The sequence below is a fragment of the Salvelinus sp. IW2-2015 genome, linkage group LG15 (assembly GCF_002910315.2).
Source record: "Salvelinus sp. IW2-2015 linkage group LG15, ASM291031v2, whole genome shotgun sequence".
NCBI lineage: Eukaryota > Metazoa > Chordata > Actinopteri > Salmoniformes > Salmonidae > Salvelinus > Salvelinus sp. IW2-2015.
In genome coordinates this window covers 63,905,059-63,927,133 of record NC_036855.1, presented here as the reverse complement: position 1 = coordinate 63,927,133, position 22,075 = coordinate 63,905,059, and the positions used below count along the sequence as shown (strand labels likewise).

The following is a 22,075-nucleotide window of genomic DNA, read 5'->3' as shown; positions in this document are numbered from 1 at the left end:
AAAATCTGTCGTCCTCCCCTGACTCAATTACAAAAAAAAAAATTACGTTTCGTCTGTTGCAAAACGTTAGGCAACAGCAACCGTTTACTCTAAACGGCAAACGTGAGTTTCTATTGGGTAGGTCCGTCCCGTTTAAACGGTTTCCGTGATCAATAGACCCCAGAAACCTAAACTACATTTCATCCCTCCCTCGCATCCAAATCCGGGCCATGATGTCAGGAATAAAAATACACTTCCGGTGACGTGGCTCCTCTGGAAAAGTGGAAACCGTGGCAGGAATGTTGGCTGTAGCTAACAAGTAGTTATCTGCAGCATCAGCTGGAGAGTGGAACAGCAGCGCTAGCCTCACGGAGTTGGATGGCAGGGACACACTGGTGCAAGAACTTCAGGAATCACAACAGGGTAAAATATATTATCGTATTTTTAATGTCACATTACTTATGTAGTTTTTCTTCTAATATGACTGCGTGATTTTAGCATTCCAAACTAGCTGACTTCAACTTTCAAGGCTTGAATGCTAGGCTTGGTTAGTTAAGTTTGTTAGCGGAGTTTGTTTATAGACAGCCATTTGTGGGTCACGACCAGAACTTTCCAAGTAGCAGGGCGAATTAAATATAACTGATAGGCTGTTTTTTGGCAAAGTAAAAACAAAATTCACCTAACTAAATACATGCGATGCATATCTAACGTAGCAGATACAGCTGTTGTTACAGTGAGTACATTGTAACTAACGTTAGCTGGCCTACAAATTGTTACAATTCATCAAAATGTTACAATGTTTGGGCCTTTCCGGAACGTGTGCAACATTCGCTTGTGCTATGTCGTAACTTTTACTGCGCGAGCATCATACAACAAGATATCAGCATCCTATATCTATCGTTGAAGTAAACATGCATTTAACTTGTTCCTGCAAGCCATGTTTGCGAAGTCTTCACAACAGCTTCCAACTTTTTAGTGTTGTCTTTCTCCCTTAAATTTGTGATTTTCGTCGACGTTGAACAGCACTCTGATGGACACATTCAAAATGCGACGCTGGCGTGTAGACAGGGTATCGTAGGCATTATCACACACAACCATATAAAGTTAATATACTAATATTTTTCTGAATTAAACGTCAACCATAGATATTTGGTTTAGTTCAAGTCAAGATGCTGTGAAATAGGGCCCCGTAGACACGTTTTCTTAGATATTAGCAGACCTAAGCAGTTGCTCATGGAGCACTTTTTCCATCTGTTTTGGTGGAATGACTACCCTACCAAGGGATTTATTTTGTCCTGTCCATTTTTAATCTATTGTCACCCATTACTGGTCACACACTATCACAACCTTAGCCTAAAATGTCTATACAAACTGTTTGGCAGTGAATGTGCAAACCATTTGTTTGAGAACGCATCTATGTTGAGTTAAGACAACATGCATTCTTATCTACATTCTATAATGACCTCCATCTTGCAACATTGTCCTTGTTGGTTGCAGGTACTCTCTGGAACGAGGGACGGATGAAATCAGGAGGTGGTAGGCCCAGCTGGGCGTTGGCTGCACTGTTCACTGGTGTCGCCCTGCTGGTCGTCTCGTCCAGAGGGGCGTCCAGTGGTAAGATGTCCCAGGCAGCCATGGCTCATGCCACAGCCACAGCCGCTGGATCAGGCCCAGGGCTTCCAGATGAGCTTCTAGGCTTCTGGGCCTTAGCTGACTTCTTTGCAAGTGAGCGTGCTGATGTCTGGCTCTGCTCTCTGGTTGGGTCTGTTGCTGTAGGACTCACTGGAATTTTCCCCCTTCTTGTTATTCCTATTGAGGCAGGAGAGGCCCTCAAGACAGCGGGTAAGTTGTGACCTAAACTGATATGTGAGCCTTGCTGTTAGCCAGACTAATGTAGGCCTTCTCTTTCTTCTGAAAATGAGCCACAATTGATAGGCCTCAATCACCACACACCTGTAATTAGACAGTCACTGTAGGCTACCTCAGGGTGACTTACCATTAGGCAGAAGAGGCAAATGCMTCACATTATCAAGGGGCTCTTGTGAGCTGGGCATAAATGTATCATAAAATATATTTTTAATTTGTTCTGCACCATTTTTTCTAAAGAGCCATTTAAATGTAGAGCAATAGCCCCTCTATTTTTCTCTGGTGAGGAAACTGCTGCTAATGAGATAAACCATGTGGTTTTGAACTCTGCCTGACCACACCCTTTTAAACACAGCCTTCAAGTAGAGTATATAGAGGCCACAGTCACTACCTCCAAAGCTGTTTTGCGGATTTATTTTTTTCTTGTTGCCTTGAGTATTTAACCATGTGAGATACCGGTACAATTTATGTGCATATAGTGTTACAAACTGTTAAATTGGGGTCAAATGTCACTGATTCATTTGCACTTTTGGCTCACCCAAATCCTGCTGTGTTTGTTTTAGGACAAGTTTGTTTTAAATCAGTATTTTTATTTTTTTTGTTACTAGAGAAAGTAATTCTGAAGGTATCACTGACATAAGCCTAGATGGATAAATGTGTCAATGGAAATGGTGCTGAATTGGATGTGTCCTCATTGCCATGCTGTATTCTAAACTCTCAAAGAAGAGAAACCAGGCCTCTGTATTGCATTTCAACACATCTCAGAAAACACAATTAACACTGAAGGGCACTGGCTTTTGCCTGTCCTGGTCCTTTGTGCTTATTAGTATTGGTAAGGAGAGATAAGTCAAATCACTAATGTCATCTTGTAATATCATAGCAATGGCAATTGCATTCTCTGAAGCTGTAAGTTCAGAAGTTAGAATTTATTGGATCCATTTTTTTTCCTATCGAGAAATAGCCCTACTGGGTAATTCCATTTCTTTAATTCAGTCATAGTCATCATTAAGTCATACTTCATGCAAAGATGAAAATGTTTAAATAGAAAAACATGTAATGGCTCTTAATTTGAAAGCTAGAAGTAGAAAATCACTTATTCCGTAGGTTTATTTTAAATGAAGCCTGTAAATGTTTTAGCTCAAACAGCGAAGAACCAGCAATTTTGTATGTCATGGATGATACAGCCTACCTCAACTAAACTTTTCATAATTACCATCTCTTTCTCTCTTGTTACTCTCCGTGTGTTTCCAGCTGGCTGTCGGAAGCTAAAGCAGCTTCTGAGCTTTGCCATTGGTGGTCTCTTGGGTGACGTGTTCCTCCACCTGCTCCCGGAGGCGTGGGCACATTCCCATTCTTGCAGCCCAGGTGGGTCAACGTTCTCTCTTAGGCACCCTCCTGTTCTTTCTATCCCCATCCCTATCCCTCCTGGAGACATCCCCATTTTAAAACGCCTGTGCTTATTTCTCCCCACCAGTATACCTCTTTTGACCCTTCACACAGACCAGTGGAATTCCTGTGTGTCCATAGGCTTGCTTATCACTTTTCTGACATGTCAGCAATGTTGTGAAGATAGGCTGTTTGCGAAAACAGTTGATTTCGACACTTTTCAAGCTGACAGAGCCAGACAGGGAATGACAGATAACATTCCCAAGGTACCACATTTATCTTTTGAATAAGTGAACTTTGGAAGTGCAGATATTCTCGTCAGTTTAAAAAAGAGTCAAATATAGAATTTTACATTAACTCTTCAAAGCAGTTTTAGTGCAAACATATAAACTAAACTAAAATATAAATGCAACACTTTCAAAGGTTTTACTGAGTTACAGGTCATTAAAAAAAAATCATAATAATCTATAGATTTCACATGACTAGGAATACAGATATGCAGTTATTGGTCACAGCTACCTTAAAAAAAAGTTAAGGGAATGAGTCAGAAATCCAGTTAAATCCATGTAAACAGACATGCCTCTCTGTCATGTAGAGCAGTGTTTCCAAACTCCAGTACCCCAACAATATATTTTTTATTGTAACCCTGGAAAAGTACTATTCATGGCATTTCTATCTACAACTATTGGCAACTGGATGTGGCCCAGGATTAAGTTTCCCTAAACTGAGGTCCTCTGGTTGTCATGTAGAAATACACTTTAAAATGCTTTGCTGACTTGTGATGTCCTCAGTGGTGATGATGAGCAACCCTAAGCCATGCCTGCTTTCCACTGATCCATGTGGAAGGGGGTCACCATGCAATCCTAGAGAAAGTTTTCCAATTAGTTTGTCATCCCTGTTAAAATGGAGCCTCTCTCACACTGTATGTCTCTTCCATCCTCCCTGTGTTCAGACGAGAGCCAGCTCCACTACAGGACCCAGGGCCTGTGGGTTATCATGGGCATGCTGTCCTTCCTTCTCCTGGAGAATATGTTCCCAGATGAGAACAGCCAGGAGGACTCCATTGGTAACAGCCAGCATGTCCCTGTGAGTAGTTCAATGCTGTTGTATTATCCATGTTGTCTACATGAAATGAGGCGCAACAGAGTCAAGTCAACTCTTTAATAGACCAAAATGTATTTAAAGATAGTGGCCATGTCTTTCCAAAGAAGGTGAATGTCACGCATGTAATTACACACCTCATCCCATATGCTGGAACCCTCATATTTGTTTAGGTGTGTCCAGTGCACCAATGCTCTTTAATCCCTTCACTGGTACCACAGTGGCACTGCTCTTCCACGCAGTGGGGTGGCTAGTGGATCAGTTGGCTCTGTCTAGGGCTTTCTGTTTGGTCTGAGCTGGTCTTCAGTGGATAACTCTGATCTAAACTTAAACAAGGCACATTAGATCATCTTGTTTGATAATGTTGTTGCTGAAGAAACCACMATCAGTTTTTATTCTACTCTTCAGTGATGAATCATTAGCATTTTAACTTCAACATTCTGAATTTAAGCCATCTTAAGGTAATGAATAAACAGTGCTGTAATGACACATTCTGGCTGAATGGGAATCTCCCAGAATGCTCTTGTTTATAACTTTATAAGTGGAGTTTGAGTCCAAATGGAAAATAAGTCTTGAGTCAAACAAATGTCATAAGCTAGGTTTCCATCCAATTTGTGACAGATGTTCATGTGAATATTATAAAATATGCATTTAAAATAGTTTATTTTTCACATTTTCCCACCAGAGGTTTGCTTCTATCAAACGGGTGTGTTGTGGATAAAAGGCTGTGATGCAGTGTACATAGAAACCACTTTGGTGCTAAAGTTTGTCATGTACCGACAAAGAAAAAACACCCTTTTAACTAGGAATGGAATGTCAGTTAAGAACAAATTCTTATTTACAGTGACGGCCAAACCCGTACGACGCAGTGCCAATTGTGCGCCGCCCTATGGGACTCCCAATCAATTGGCAGCTAAACACAGATAATCTCACTAGCATACAAAATAAGTTCCTCAATATTTATTGGAAAGGAGCATTAAGCTCATGACTGCACCACCCTGTGAAGTTCATCATAACTTCTTTCATCTGAAGCCTAATAAACTGGGCAAGCTTTTTCTAGTTGTAGTAGGGGGACCATACAACATAGCATTGCATGACTTCAAATTTACCTCGACATGATGGTAATTCTATCAACAATTGTGCAAGAAATTTTTTTCAACGCAATTTGTTGCATARTTCATTTTACCGACAAAGATCCCACCTTGTCGTACAAGCAATAATGAAATTGTACCGACACTTCCTGTTTCCATCCCAGCTGTCGTGATTTCTTTTTTTTGTATACGGTATAACTTTAATCTGGATGGAAACATGGTTACTGATGCAGGGACCCATTGTGCCATAGCCCTGAGTGTCTATCTGCTAGACACGCTTGGGATCAAAGCTGTATTCTCTCTCTCCCCTCCATTTCTCTAATACCAGTGAGACCCTTTTTCATATGGGATTTGGTGTGGGTATTAGTGCAGAGTATTAGCTTCAGGATTCTTTTGATGTTTTGGCATATAGGGGTATGGAGTGGTTTTGGGTGGTGCATTTTCCCTGTCTGACAGTGTGGATTTAGATGAGTTGAGATGTTCTCTGCTCTGTAGATATGGGAGAGCTTCTTGTGGAGTATGTAAAACAGAGGTACACAACTGCAGTCTTTTGAAGGCCTTAATGTCTGTAGGCTTCCTTTTTTTATCAATTTTATTTCACTGATATAGTCAGCTCTAAGTTGCTGATGAAAAGTTAAGGGTGAAAACCAGCACTTTAATCATACTGCATTTGTGATCCCATATGCTAAAATGTTCTGTTATTCAAGCGATAATCCTTAATTTAATTTCAGGTATTTCTGTTTCTTATCGTTGTGCCCCATACATCTCGCAAAAGGTGTGTGTACCACTTTCCTCTTCCTTCTCTTTTGCTCAGGAGGAGGAAGATTGGCATCCATGTCTGGGCTCATTCATTGTAGCTATTTATAGAGATGGGGAGGAAGCAGCTGCTACATCTACTTCAGAGAGGCCAGAGGAGAGTGTTCAGGGGTGGATAGTGAGACTCAGGGTAGATCAGTGCTCATTCCACAAATGGAGTCTTATTAAGCATGTTTTGATGTTTTTATCAAGATGCCGCTACTATTCAATTCAGAGACATGGGTCATGAATCACGATCTCACCTGGTGTCACTCTCCCTCTCCGATTAATTAACCAGCCCACTCACACATTAGGGGACAGATTGATATTTGAGACGATATGTACAGTTTGACTTCTTGCTTGTGGTGTGGTTACAAAAATAGAGAACATTTCCCAGCCACATTTAGAATACAGCAGGCTATTTCCCTCATTTAATTTGACTATTAAATGCCACCGTACTGTAAATGGCTCTAAACGAGGAAGGAACAGGGAAGTCAGCCCTGCTCTGGAAAGAAGAATGGCCTGAGGTAGAATGAGTTAGTTTTTTGTTCAAAGCACGCAAATTCAGTGGAAGATGTGACGACTGTGACAGGAATTTTAGGATGTACTGTGCAGTCAGTGGTTGGAGGAGAGAAGCTATGGGTGACATAAAAGAAACACAGTATTGTAGGTTGTGATTCAAGGAAATGTATATGTGTAGTGTACTATGTAAACCTTTGTATGCTATGGAATTTCCTGCTGATTGGGCTAATACCTGTTTTGTTTTTTTGTCACCCCTTCTCCTCAGACCTCCCATAGCTCTGACTCCAGTAGTGAGGCGTTGTCCCACATCAATGGGCACCATTCTGATACGTGGAGCTCGTCCTCCAAGACAAAAAGCAGCTTGCAGCAAGTGCCAAAGAAAATAAAGGTATGTTGGATCAAATGGGTGAAGTTTGTCTGACGGGATATTGTTCCTTTTAACAAGCCATATGTAAATGACAAAAGGGAGAAGAATCTGGAAGTCTCCATTGCTTAAGAGCCACCAAAATGAAATCCTCTGTACTAAGTAACCTCTTTAGCTTTATGTATATGACTTCAGTGTGAGTCAGCTGTGGGATCCTTTGAATGTTAACCTGTACAGACTTGGTTCTGTGTCTCTATCTGGCAGACGAGTGGGTACCTGAACCTGCTGGCCAACTGCATYGACAACTTCACCCATGGCCTGGCTGTGGCAGGGAGCTTCCTGGTCAGCAGGAAGGTGAGTTAGTCTGCAGAACAGTCTGTCCAGATGCTCTATATTAAATAGTCACCATGTGTGGGTTTTTAATACATGTGAATGAAACCTAATAGCAGTTACTAATTTCAATGCAAACATTTCAACAAAATGCAACTTGGTCATAAACAATGCATACAATACTTCAACATAGAGTCGACTTACTACAGACTAAATACAGTATGTTATGGAAGGTGGTTGTTTTGGCATTTGAGAGGCTTGTGCCCATGATTGGCATAGGACCTAAACCCCTTGGCAGACTTGTAGATAGCTGTATCAGCTCTCACTTAGCCATACCATTCACTTTTCTCAGCTCAGTCCACTATGGGCATGATACTGCACCCCTGCTTAAGAGACTAGTTTCAACAACACAATTCTATGCTTTTAATACTAAGTACGGTATTGTCATTATTACAGAACAGAACATTGAGTCAGGACTGTACATTGAATTCTACCTTGCTATTTTCTGATATAGAATAATGATTACATTACCCACGGTTGTGGGGGAGAAGGTCCAGCTGGAGAGGCATAAGGCTAACAGCATGAGCCAAAGGGAGAGTTTGCCAGGGAGGAAGTAAACTAGCTAGATGTCTCTACATCGCTCACACACATGGGCATCCCACTTATTTTGGCTTCCATCTGCACTCATATTTCTATATGCAGGCATGATGGTGTTTATCGAAGTAGAAGCCCAGTTGGATGCATGAAAAAACATTGTCATGTATACACACTGTAATGTAGTACAGGAGAGGAGTTATCAGAGTTTGAGTAGTATAGAATTGGAAACACGTCTTGTACAGTATACATTTTGCAGAGCCTGATCAGAGACATGTTATGTGTATTTCCTGACAGGTTGGGTGTCTCACCACCTTTGCCATCCTGCTCCATGAAATCCCCCATGAGGTAAGTTCAAACTCGCTATTTTTGTGACCTATTTATTTAAAATATTTTTTTTGTAACATACTTCATACCATTGAAAGCTAATTATGACTGTTTTTTGAGTCATGAATTGATTCAGTTCTAGTTGATATCCCCATCTTTTTTTGCTTACATAAATGTGCTCTGTGTCGCATTGCTTATATGTGAATCTGTGACACATTGCTGACATGATGTTTGCTCATCTCTAGGTGGGTGACTTTGCCATCCTGCTGCGTGCAGGGTTTGACCGCTGGAGTGCCGCCCGCATGCAGCTATCCACAGCCCTGGGAGGGGTGCTGGGGGCCTGTTTCGCCCTGTGTGCCCAGTCTCCCAGAGGGACAGGTGAGCCGCCTAGCATTCTCCATGTACAAAACAGCAGCAGAGCACTCAAACTACAGCTCCACACCAGGTGCTTGACTTGGACTGAAATAAGGAACAGTACTTATTTTGGATGCCGGTACTGTTTATAACTAGGTGCAAGAGATCCACAATACTTTTGATTTAATATTCTATARGMGGTGCAGGAGCTMAAGCAGTAGACCATTAAGTGCTGGTACTCCGCTCCGGTGAGCTCCTGCCCATGTCGAGAACTGTCCACACCATTGGTATAGGCTATCAAGGAACCATATAGACTTCAGTGCTTTGGCCTCCAAGCAGCATGAAAAGCTTTTTTAAATTAAGTCAAACCAAATGTCTCATTCATTCCACTTTATCCTGTGTAGAAAATGCAACAGCGTGGATCTTACCATTCTCCTCGGGAGGCTTCCTGTACATAGCCCTGGTCAACGTGGTGCCTGACCTTCTGGAGGAGACTAGCCTCAGGTATGTACACTGGTCAGTCTGGACAGGCACTGACCACCATGCAAATACCCACTAAGAGACTAAATATGCAGAGGGGAAAAAAGTGTTACACTAATATGAAAATGAATGGGCAAACACTGAAGCAAAAAAAAAAACATCTGTTTTTCCAGACACTCCCTGTTGCAGATCCTGCTCCTGTGCTGTGGCATTGCCGTCATGGCCGTCTTGTCTGCCGTAGTGGATTGAGCTCAAAAGACAAGCTTGCTTTACCAAAATATAATTGAGAACATCACCGCAACATTCACTGGACTGGGAAGCAATGCCCCTTTCTATAAAGTTAAGTCCTCAGATTGCACTCAATCGCCCTTTTTTTATATGGAACTGTTTTTAATACTCCACCTAGTGCCAAAACATCCTATCATCAGCATGGCCATCAACATGGAAGCGATCCGGCAATCAGAACGGCACCTTGAATCATACCTGCTTTTTCTATCAGGACTCTAGACCAACTGTGTCCACCTTGTCTGCTGATCTCTGACTACTGTCTGTGTGGACACTAATGTGCCAAACCCAGAGACAGACATTTTGAAATGGCAAGAGAGCTAAAGAAAGCTTATTGAAGCTTTCATGGAAGTAACTGGACTATCTGAGAGAATCAGACCATAATGGGGAGACACATACACATACTCGAACAGGTCTTATCACACACATATGAGCAGCTCATGCATACTGTATAAATGTAATCTCACATACTAAAATGCATACACATTTCCTGAAATCCTCAAATTGTATGCTCATGTGTTGCTTTTTATTTGTTTTCCTCTTTCAGGCTATTTTATATTTATTGTATCTTMTTGGTTTCTGTATCTGCTTGTACTGCCTAGTATTTATTGAAGTATTTCAGAAAGTAACATGGTGCAATGTTTTTGTCAAATTCTGTTACGATTTCCATCACACACACACCATTTGCTTTTTGTGTAGGGTTAATCTGTTGCATTGATGTATATTCAAGCAAAAAGATGGTGTATTTTTCAATTGTATACAATGCTAATTTTGATGATAAGAGAGACACTCAGACAGATATATTTGGAACTTCTTAATTATAATGAGAGCTTAATTGTTAAGGAAAATATGATTTAGAAATGTAATAAAATATTATGCAAGATATTTTTGTGTGGTCTTGATTTTACTATATACAGTCCTTTCAGAAGTTATTCACACCCCTTGATTTTTTCAGACTTGTTAAAGTGGGATTGAAAATTATTGGAGAAAATAATAATCAGCGATCTACAATACTCATGTCAAAGTAAAAAAAGTATTATAAGAAAATTAAATCACTGTCTTGATTATATAAGTATTCAATACCTTGAGTCTGTTACACACCTTTGGCAGGGATTTACAGCTGTCTCTGGATAAGTTCTTACAGAGCTTTGCACACCTGGATTGTACTATATTTGCCCATTTTTTTCAATCTCGGTCATGTTGATCATCGCTAGACAGCCATTTTCAAGTCTTGCCATAGATTTTCAATTAGATTTAAGTCAACTGTAACTAGGCCACTCGGGACATTCAATGACGTCTTGGTAAGCAACTTGTGTAAACTCAGCAAAAAAAAGAAACATCCTCTCACTGTCAACTGCGTTTATTTTCAGCAAACAACATGTAAGTATTTGTATGACCATAAGATTCAACAGCTGAGACATAAACAGAACAAGTTACACAGACATGATGAACAGAAATTGAATAATGTGCACCTGAAAAAGGGGGGAATCAAAAGTAAGTCAGTATCTGGTGTGGCCACCAGCTGCATTAAGTACTGCAGTGCATCTCCTCATGGACTGCACCAGATTTGCCAGTTCTTGCTGTGAGATGTTACCCCACTTCCACTAAGGCACCTGCAAGTTCACAGACATTTCTGGGGGGAATGGCCCTCACCCTCCRATCCAACAGGTCCCAGACATGCTAAATGGTATTGAGATCCGGGCTATTCGCTGGCCATGGCAGAACACTGACATTCCTGTCTTGCAGGAAATCATGCACAGAACGAGCAGTATGGCAGGGGGCATTGTCATGCTGAAGGGTCATGTCAGGATGAGCCTGCAGGAAGGGTACCACATGAGGGATGAGGATGTCTTCCCTGTAACGCACAGCGTTGATTGCCTTCAATAACATCATTCTCAGTCCGATGATGCTGTGGCACACCGCCCCAGACCATGACAGACCTCCACCTCCAAATCGATCCCGCTCCAGAGTACAGGCCTCGGTGTAATGCTCATTCCTTTGATGATAAACGCAAATCCGATCATCACCCCTGGTGAGACAAAACCGCGACTCGCCAGTGAAGAACACTTTTTGCCAGTCCTGTCTGACAACAGGCCCGACAAGCCCTCAGTCCAGCCTCTCTCGGCCTATTGCGGACAGTCTGGGCACTGATGGAGGGGTTGTGTATTCCTGGTGTAACTCGGGCAGCTGTTGTTGCCATCCTGTACCTGTCCCGCAGGTGTGATGTTCAGATGTACCGGTCCTGTGCAGGTGTTACATGTGGTCTGCCACTGCGAGGATGATCAGCTGTCCATCTTGTCTCCATGTAGTGCTGTCTTAGGCGTCTCACAGTACGGACATTGCAATTTATTGCCCTGGCCACATCTGCCGTCCTCATTCCTCCTTGCAGCATGCCTAAGGCACATTCACGCAGATGAGCAGGGACCCTGGGCATCTTTCYTTTGGTGTTTTTCAGAGTCAGTAGAAAGGCCTTCTTAGTGTCCTAAGTTTTCATAACTGTGACCTTATTTGCCTGCCGTCTGTAAGCTGTTAGTGTCTTAACGACCGCTCCACAGGTGCATGTTCATTAGTTGTTTATGGTTCATTGAACATGCATGGAAAACAGTGTTTAACCCCTTTACAGTGAAGTTATTTGGGTTTTTACGAATTATCTTTGAAAGACAGGGTCCTGAAAAAGGGACGTTTCTTTTTTTGCTGAGTTTATATTTGGCCATGTTTAAGGTAGTTGTCCTGCYGAAAGGTGAATTTGTCTCCCAGTGTTTGTAGGAAAGCTGACGGAACCAAGTTTTCCTCTAGGATTTTGCCTGTGCTTAGCTCTATTCCGTTTCTTCTTACACTAAAAACTCCCTATTCCTTGATGTTGACAAGCATACAACATGATGCAATCACCAACATGCTTGAGAATATGAAGTGGTACACTGTGTTGTGTTGGATTTGCCCCAAGCATAATGCTTTGTAATCAGGACAAAAAGTTAATTTCCTTGCCACGTTATTTTTCAGTATTACTTTAGTGCCTTGTCGCAAACAGGATGCATGTTTTGGAATATTTTTATTCTGTATAGGCTTCCTTTTCACTGTCATTTATGTCCGTATTGTGGAGTAACTAAAGTACAATGTTGTTGATCCATCCTCCATTATCTCCTGTCAGTCATTAAACTTTTTAAAAATCACCATTAGCCCCATGGTGAAATCCTGAATGGTTTCCTTCCTCTCCGGCAACTGAGTTGAGAACGGTGCCTGTATATTTGTAGTGAATGGATGTAATGATACACCATTATAAGTGTTAATAGCTGCATCATGCTCAAAGGGATATGTAATGTCTGCACCCCCCCCCCCATCCTGTTATTGCACAGAGTCCATGCAGTTTATTTGACTTGTTAAGCACATGTTTACTCCTGAACTTATTTAGGCTTGCCATAAAAGGGTTGAATACTTATTGACCCAAGACATTTCATCTTTTCATTTTTAAATCATTTGTAAAGATGTTTTTTTATTTTTTATTCCACTTTCACATTATGGGGTGTTGTGTGTACATCAGTGACACAAAACTCAATTTAATAAGTGTTTAATTCAGTCTGTAACACAACAAAATGTGGAAAAAGTCAAAGGGTGTGAATACTTTCTAATGGCACTGTATTCACCCTTGGTATTTGCATGCTCACAAGTTACTGTAAGTGAAAGCTTTGGTGATATGGAGATTATGCATCAATATGTTATGTAATCAAAACAAAATTCCACACTAAACATAAACATTTTCTGTAAGCACATGTTCTGCAGCAAAGTGTCCGGGCTTAAAATGTAATGGGAGCCAGAGGAGGGGGGTATTGATTGTTTGTTCACATATGATAAGAGCCCGTTGCCATAACGACTGCCCTGCAGATTACCTTCTTTAGTCCTGTGAGAAGCCTACTGTCTGTGGGAGCCTTCCTGTGAGTTAAGACACTGAAGCTCCGTTCATACCTGGTTCTAACATGCACCATTTGTCCTGATTTTGTACACATTCTGATTGTGCCCACATCTTCAGACAGGTGTAGACGATTACAAGAYGCACTGTGATCTGGTTGTGATCAGATCTTCCTGACCACCTCTGGAGGTAGTCAGGCAAACATTGGGAGAATCTCAATTGAATACTCCTCACATGCTTTCGCCTTGCCTTCTTAAAACCCATTGGATGAGAAAGCCATAGGTCCCTCTCCTCTGACATCCTCCAATGGGTTTTGAGGAGGCGAGTAGAGAGGATGCAATTGAGATTCTCCATAGTGTCTGGATATCTTACAAGTGTAGATGGATCTGGACAGTGAAACCATTTTTAAATCATTAGTATCAGACCTTCTAAAATCATTGACATGTGGCACCATTGATTTATGGCATGTACAGTGGGGCAAAAAAGTATTTAGTCAGCCACCAATTGTGCAAGTTCTCCCACTTAAAAAGATGAGAGAGGCCTGTAATTTTCATCATAGGTACACTTCAACTATGACAGACAAAATGAGAGAAAAAAAATCCAGAAAATCACATTGTAGGATTTTTGTTATTAATTAATTTGCCAATTATGGTGGAAAATAAGTATTTGGTCACCTACAAACAAGCAAGATTTCTGGCTCTCACAGACCTGTAACTTCTTCTTTAAGAGGCTCCTCTGTCCTCCACTCGTTACCTGTATTAATGGCACCTGTTTGAACTTGTTATCAGTATAAAAGACACCTGTCCACAACCTCAAACAGTCAACATTCCAAACTCCACTATGGCCAAGACCAAAGAGCTGTCAAAGGACACCAGAAACAAAATGGTTGACCTGCACCAGGCTGGGAAGACTGAATCTGCAATAGGTAAGCAGCTTGGTTTGAAGAAATCAACTGTGGGAGCAATTATTAGGAAATGGAAGACATACAAGACCACTGATAATCTCCCTCGATCTGGGGCTTCCACGCCAAGATCTCACCCCGTGGGTCAAAATGATCACAAGAACGGTGAGCAAAAATCCCAGAACACACAGGGGGGACTAGTGAATGACCTGCAGAGAGCTGGACCAAAGTAACAAAGCCTACCATCAGTAACACACTACGCGCCAGGGACTCAAATCCTGCAGTGCCAGACGTGTCCCCTGCTTAAGCCAGTACATGTCCAGGCCCGTCTGAAGTTTGCTAGAGAGCATTTGGATGATCCAGAAGAAGATTGGGAGAAGTCATATGTCAGATGAAACCAAAAAGAACTTTTTGGTAAAAAGTCGTGTTTGGAGGACAAAGAATGCTGAGTTGCATCCAAAGAACACCACAACCTACTATGAAGCATGGGGGTGGAAACATCATGCTTTGGGGCGTTTTTCTGCAAAGGGACCAGGACGACTGATCCGTGTAAAGGAAAGAAATGAATGGGACCATGTATCGTGAGATTTTGAGTGAAAAGCTCCTTCCATCAGCAAGGGCATTGAAGATGAAACGTGGCTGAGTCTTTCAGCATGACAGATCCCAAACACACCGCCCGGGCAATGGAGTGGCTTCGTAAGAAGCATTTCAAGGTCCTGGAGTGGCCTAGCCAGTCTCCAGATCTCAACCCCATAGAAAATCTTGGAGGGAGTTGAAGGTCCGTGTTGCCCAGCAACAGCCCCAAAACATCACTGCTCTAGAGGTGATCTGCATGGAGGAATGGGCCAAAATACCAGCAACAGTGTGTGAAAACCTTGTGAAGACTTACAGAAACTTTTTACCTCTGTCATTGCCAACAAAGGGTATATAAACAAAGTATTGAGATAAACTTTGTTATTGACCAAATACTTATTTTCCACCATAATTTGCAAATAAATTCATAAAAAATCCTACAATGTGATTTTCTGGATTTTTTTTTCTCATTTTGTCTGTCATAGTTGAAGTGTACCTATGATGAAAATTACAGGCCTCTCTCATCTTTTTAAGCGGGAGAACTTGCACAATTGGTGGCTGACTAAATACTTTTTTGCCCCACTGTATTTATTATAAACTAACACTATTTTGAAAGAAAGTCTGTCAAAAAATTTACATTTAGGGAGGGACCAAGACATCTAGTCACAATGCGGACACAGTGGACAGATATGAGAGACATTTAAATTCCATGTGTAGAATGCAGACAAGACCAGGACAAAGGACGCATGTTAGTGCCAGGTATAAACGAGACTTGAATGACAACCTATACCGCAAAGCGAGAAAATCCATAAACTTAACACCGTTGAACTCGAACGTAAATCGACTCTCTGATCATCTATCGAAACATTGCACAACATTTCTAACAGGAGATAGATCTTGATCCCACTAGGTCTTAGGAAAGACAAGTCCAGTTCAAGATCAGCGGACCTCCAAACTCAAGTCTGGCACACTTCGAACAAGGCTTATGTATCATTTGTTCAATGTAAATGTTTGATATCTTGTTGTATTTAAATGGATCACGTATTGCACATAGTATACACAGAGAAAACGAATGCATGAGCAATGCATGTAAAGTCTTTCAAGGACATCTATTGTTGCACTATTGGCACTATTGAACAAAGTGCTGATTTCCATTGCTGTCTTTACCTCCCTTTACCTCAGATGAACAATTGAGACCCATATGTACAATTTTGAATAGGAATATGTCCCCAAAACTTAATTGGTGACACTTTACACTAAATTGCTCTTATACTTGTGTAATAACAAAGTAATTATTCAAGTAATGACATTTAATTAATATGTACACCTTATTGCTTTGTATTGTAAATGATAAAACCTATCCCTAAGTGGATATAGCATAACAGTGCTGAAGTACTGATTGAATGTCTCTCCAAAGTTGTGTAAAACCTTTCTTTGATGTACATTAGCAGTGTTTTTGCATCAGCCGAGCCTGAGTGAAGGAGGAGTACAGTTTGATTCATCTTAAACATTGATAACGTTGTTATCATGTAGCCCAGGGGTCTCCAACCTTGTTCCTGGAGAGCTACCCTGCTGTTGGTTTTTACTCCAATCCCAGTTGTAACTAAYCTGGTTCAGTTTATCAAGCAGCTAATTCTTAGAATCAGGTGTGCTAGATTAGGGTTGGAATGGAAACCTACAGCTCTCCAGGAACAGGGTTGGAGAGCACTAATGTAGGCCTTGGGAATCCCTTGGTCAGTGTGTCTCCATGTTTTGAAAGGCTGTGGGCTCAATTCAATCAAACCTGGATGGCGGTAGTTTGTAAGCAAAGTCACCAATCATTGCTGTGGTGGGTCCAATTGAATTTCAGCTCGCACCTGTCTCAGTGTGTTTGTCAACTGTGCACAGAAAAGGCTTGTAATGAAATATGTTGGGTTACAAATAGGTTTTGATCCAGCATGTGGTCCATGTGCATGTGTGTGTTTCTTCATGATACATAAAACATGGCCCAAAATATACTTAATATGATAGTAAAACAACTGTGTCAGGTCCTTACAGTTGTAGCAGATCACAATGTCCCAAATAATAACAATAATACTACTAATAATACATATGATATAATTCGTATATTAACACAATGTATTCATATTTAATCAATCATACATGTTTACCCCTGGTAGTATTATTATTATTATTATTAGTGAACAACCTGCTGGAGATATATTGCCAGTGCTTAGTTTCTTCCCATCCTACTGAAACCCGAGAGGAGAGAGAGTGCATTGCATCACTACCCACTCCTCGCAACATTGGTCGCCATCCACCCACCTCTCCTCTTTCCAGTACCAAAACAGATGGTGGAAAAATCATCACATCTGCCGGGACGCAGGACAACAATAGACAGCATCTAGCCCAAAAGAACCGGGGCGTCCATCATGTTTGCTGTCAAGAGCTCTATGAGGCTGTGAGCGCCGTCGTGATTTTTGACACGGGGTACCATCACGGCAGCCGAGGATTCTTCTCGCGACTGTCTGGGCTCTCCATCGAGTGGGGAAGATGGCCGCCATGAAAATTTTAACCASCAGTGGGCTGTTCTTAGCGTTCTGTGCGTTGGGGTTGCTAGCCATGGCAATCTGCACCGACTTTTGGTATGAGACAGATGCRCGRAGACACCGAGAAAGGTGTAAAAACTACGCCAACAAGAGAAACGACCCGGGGTACATCTATATCTCAAATAGCAATCTMCCCCTCCAGATGCCCCCAAAGGGCATTGAAAGGAAAGGTAACAGTCCAAGTGCCGGAGCWCAGCCTMTTATTAGGGAAAAACGGCACTTTCTGGCYGCAGCRTCAGCTATGGAGTCCCACTGCAGTCGCCAGTTCAATTCAACCATCTCTGGGCTCTGGAGAAAGTGTCATCGAGATGGATTTGACCTGGAGACAGAGGATCTCATATATAAAGGTAAGGATGCTACAGCTAATAGCCTACATCAGGCCCTGGTGTGATGTGGTACTGATGCTGCTCACTGAGTGTAAGCATGATGCTCAGATCCAAGCTTAACATGATTTTATTGATACACTGGGCATGGGATTAACTGATGCTCGTAACTGTCACTGTAGGGCCGTTGCCATAATAATAGGGGCTTTTGTTCATCACTGTAAACTTCAGTAGCAAATAAATAATCAGTAAATAATCTAGATGGGAATGCCAGTTGTATACGTGACGCCGAAGACGTGAAACCTGCGTATTTTTACGCCTTGTGTGTACAACGCTGTCCATGGTGCTGAATTTCTTTTCAGGCTTTGCGCCCAGCCCGTTCGCCTAGCAGCAGAACGCTATGGCGGAGGTAGGGGGGTCTTCCCTTGTAAAAGCTAAACGGTTTTTGTCTCAGGTGCTATTTGGACTGCTCGATTTTGATGAGTGCATTTGGCATCTGTTACGTTAAAATAGTAGATAATGTGTTATGGGTGATGCGTCGACTGCCACGGGGGAGATTGAGAGAAGACCAACGACTGAATTATTGATAAACATCCTGGTTCGTGGGAATTTTGAGCTGCAGGAGAGACAATCACAGTGCATGGAACTCTCGCAGAACGGCCTCGTCCGATACATAACAGCAGGGCTTTCTGTGCAATGCCATGAGGCGTTCATGCATGACTACTCTTGAGTTTCTGACGAATAATGAGAGAACAACAGCATCAATGTTAGCATAAACACAGTACCTTCATTCAAGGAAATTCAGGACACTCAATATTTTGGAGAATTTCCCACAAATTATAGCATGTTTGTTTACCAGGATTTTTTCCTTATGAATTCAATCAGATTCAAACTGTCCAGAGTAGGCCTAGAGGACAGTGAAAACATACATGTTCATGGGTTGTTCCACGAAAATAAAGTTCCTTTTGCATCCCTTTGATATTTTAAGTAGAAATTGTGCACCAATGTTGAATTTTAAAAGCCTGTTATATTAAATGAAATGGAGAATTCAATAAATATTTACATTTGTAACAAGAATAAAGACCGTGGTGCCAATATTCAGCCTTTTGACATGTCCATCTATCGTTCTTTTTTTACATCCGTTATTAGACAGAAAATGCAAATAAATAGTTGAATGATTATGAACATGGTCTTTTGCCTGCTAATGCCTGCAATGCAGTGAAGAACACTATATGACAACAATAACGTTTAACTGGCCCCTCTAACAGTACAACTGGCCCCAGCTTGGCCCCCTCCAGTTGAAATGGTCTAGAACCGCCACTGGTGGGGAATCGTATGTGGCTCGTTTCAGCTAGTTGTATCTTGTTCTTGATACCATGTCTTGTTTTGACTGATGTCATGTCTATGCTAATATGGCTCAAATGTGCTCATTGTGCAAATGTATTTGTTTTCAATAAACATGGGAGAGGAAATACAGTTTACATGTTGTCAACAATCTAAGCCAACCCTGTCTGTTTATGCCCCATTGTTGCACATGCATCGGTTTTGTTAATCAACCAACACATCTATAGTAAAATCATAGTGTAAAAGCAGGTGAGCTGGTTCTCTTTTTTGTTGCCTGTTTTGTGGTGGAAAACTGAGCGGGGCGAGAAATGTTTTGACAATRTCATTTTTTGGGGTGAAGCTTGCATTTAATTGTCATTCTGTTTCACACAACAATCTTCCATTCCCCATGTCATAAGTGGATGTATGGCTGACTTCAACCCTGTTAAGGTCAACCCTGTTWCTTTATTTGGCACTTACTATAGTCATTTTTTTATTTAACTTGAGATTTTAAAAAAATTCAGTTGAACATGTTGTCTTTATAACAGAATGTTAAAATTAGGTGAAAGCAAAAAAAATAATCATAAAGTTACACTTCTCAAAAGGCACCGAATTGGTGGAACGACCCTCATGCTGAGGTAAACAGTTACTGTTGTCAGAATTGTGGGAAAGTGAGCTGCTTTCTTTGATAGAATAAGGTAATCTGTAGCATATCATAAATCGACAACAAAATCCACTACACCCTCAGGTTGAATTGCATTGAGACACATAGGCCCACTGGACAACATGATATTCTCTCTAGCTGCTCCCTATCAGTAATACTGATATAAGTAACCTGGTGGGACCAGGGGGTAGCCACTAGCCAGATATGTTTGTGATTCAATGCTACATCTATGGCATGAAAACAAACGACAGATGAGTTGGCTTAAGCACAAACAGATCTKGCTACCACCACACTATGAGACCAGAGCACATTGAAAGTGATTAATTTGGCCAATACTATAGATTCTCCTCAGTAACTGGGACATGGAACCCAATCCAGAAATGTCTATTTCCTCTCTCAGACTGCTGTAGTTCCATATGAGGCTGTGAACTGTTGGCTCCATATTTTAGCCTGCGTACAGTACTTTTGACTTCCTTAGCTTCACATAGCTGAATGTTTGCAGCTGAAGTCCAGGTGTTCTWAGAGTGGAGCTTCACACTGTGACTTTTGACAACTCTRTCACATTTGGTAGGTCAATACCAATGTGTTGGTGATATCCCTGCCTCAAYATTGGGTTCTCACATTTGATTACTTGTTTTTGCTGCCTTTGACCTAAAATGTATCAAATAATATTAGCGAGTAGGTAGTCAGATCTGCTACTGACCAAGTGCTTAGTAAATTGGTCTCCATCCATAGCTCTTGATCTTGAGACTCACACAATATTAGATTTTGCAGAAGTAGTCATGGGACATAAATGTCTCACCGCTCATCTGGATGTATTGTGCTTCCCCACCSAACATGAGAACAATGAATTATGTATTTCTGTACTCTGAACTGAGTGAACTCAATGCTAAATCCTTGTAAAACCCTTTTTGAACATTCACACTAGTTAATCTTTTCTTTTTTGATTATTCCTCCTGTTTATGCCAGAACCATATAGCCTTTTCCRTTCATGGTGACTGACTAGGCTTCATGACAGGGGTCTTCTTCCACACTTACAAAACCACGTCATAAACATATTCCAGCATAAATCTCCTTTCTCCCTGATCTAACAAGTAACTGTTGGTAAATCAACCACAATGATGAAAGTACACAACATCCAGGAATATGTGAATATATTTGCAATACTCATATGTCATTTGAGCATACATAGGTGGTCTATCTCATCGCAGTGATATGATGAAACAGTAATGCAAGACTTGTCTCTTCCTGTTGTTATAATTGGTCTGGATACCCACCTCGCACTGAGAGAGCCTAATTAGAGGCTGATCTACATGAATGATGCCGGATGCTGTTTCTGCTCTGAATCACAGCTAGATGTCTCTCACTTTGAGAGGCACACTGAGGATATTGCATGATGACATCATTCACAGTGACACAAAGGACTCAAAACAATTTTCCTCTTTTAGAACTACTGTAGTGTCTACATGCTTAACTGAGTCACTATATTCAGTGTGGTTGAGTTTATTGTCTGCAAAGCAGCCTRTTTTATCAAGATCTTATCAAGACTGTGTTTCTATCATAATCATAAACTCTTTTCTTCAGGATTGATTCAGCGGTGCATCCCAGTCAAGTATCACTACTCTTCCTCCATCCTTCCGCGCAATTTACCCATCAACATCACCAAGACCATCCGTCAGGATGAGTGGCATGCACTCCGTAAGTCTGAGCCTGTCTGTCTGTCTGTCTGTCTAATGGCTGTCTTACTGGCTGTACAGTATGTCTGGACTCTCCCTGGGTTCAATCATTTTCTCTCTCTGTCTATCTCTCTAGTTTTCTTTCTCTCTAACTGTTATCTCAGGATCAAATACATTTAAAGTGGCGCCCAATGAGAGCAATTTCATCTTCTTGTTATCGCTGTTCACCCCTCCTTGTCGCCCTCTCTAGTTCTGATATCCTTAAAAAAGATAAGGAAGATTACATGGTTCCATGAAGGAAGTGACAGGGATTTGTAAGGGTGTATGGCTCTATTTGTGTCAGGAATATTTCGGTGTATCATATGCCATGAATATGACTGTGCAGACATTGCATTTCTGTGCTGTGCATGCTGTAGATCCCACTGGGCCTCCTGCTCTGATCTCCACTGTTCTTTGTCCACTAAAATGACGGAGGTGTGTGTCTGTTGGTGCAGATCTACGCAGGATGACGGCTGGCTTTGTGGGCATGGCCGTGTCCATCATCCTGTTTGGCTGGATTATCGGAGTGYTGGGCTGCTGTCAGCAGCATGACCTCATGCAGTATGTAGCTGGACTACTCTTTCTCATGGGAGGTAAGAGCTGGCTCCTC

At 41.5% G+C, this 22,075-nt stretch overlaps 2 protein-coding genes across 3 annotated transcripts in view; both read left to right on the top strand.

Annotated features, from left to right (window-relative positions):
• The first annotated feature begins 304 nt into the window (after window positions 1-304).
• Window positions 305-9,891, top strand: slc39a13 (solute carrier family 39 member 13). 2 transcript variants are annotated; one of them, XM_024003046.2, is made up of 10 exons: window positions 305-402; window positions 1,477-1,821; window positions 3,097-3,210; window positions 4,184-4,317; window positions 7,006-7,128; window positions 7,369-7,458; window positions 8,326-8,376; window positions 8,601-8,733; window positions 9,114-9,213; window positions 9,363-9,891. In XM_024003046.2, exons 2-10 carry the CDS (start codon window positions 1,500-1,502, stop codon window positions 9,436-9,438), a joined length of 1,143 nt encoding a protein of 380 aa, XP_023858814.1. In that variant the 5' UTR covers window positions 305-402; window positions 1,477-1,499; the 3' UTR covers window positions 9,439-9,891. The 2 variants fall into 2 exon arrangements, with proteins under 2 accessions (XP_023858814.1, XP_070303428.1); XM_070447327.1 differs by lacking the exon at window positions 305-402 and adding an exon at window positions 968-1,048.
• A 7,206-nt stretch (window positions 9,892-17,097) lies between these two features.
• LOC111974948 (transmembrane protein 178B-like) overlaps window positions 17,098-22,075 on the top strand; it is an 8,731-nt gene continuing 3,753 nt past the window's right edge. Inside the window, exons 1-3 of the mRNA XM_024003043.2 lie at window positions 17,098-17,787; window positions 21,335-21,448; window positions 21,921-22,058. Of these exons, the coding sequence (XP_023858811.1) occupies window positions 17,385-17,787; window positions 21,335-21,448; window positions 21,921-22,058 (655 nt within the window). The 5' untranslated portion in view covers window positions 17,098-17,384. The remainder of the gene's footprint in view (window positions 17,788-21,334; window positions 21,449-21,920; window positions 22,059-22,075) is intronic.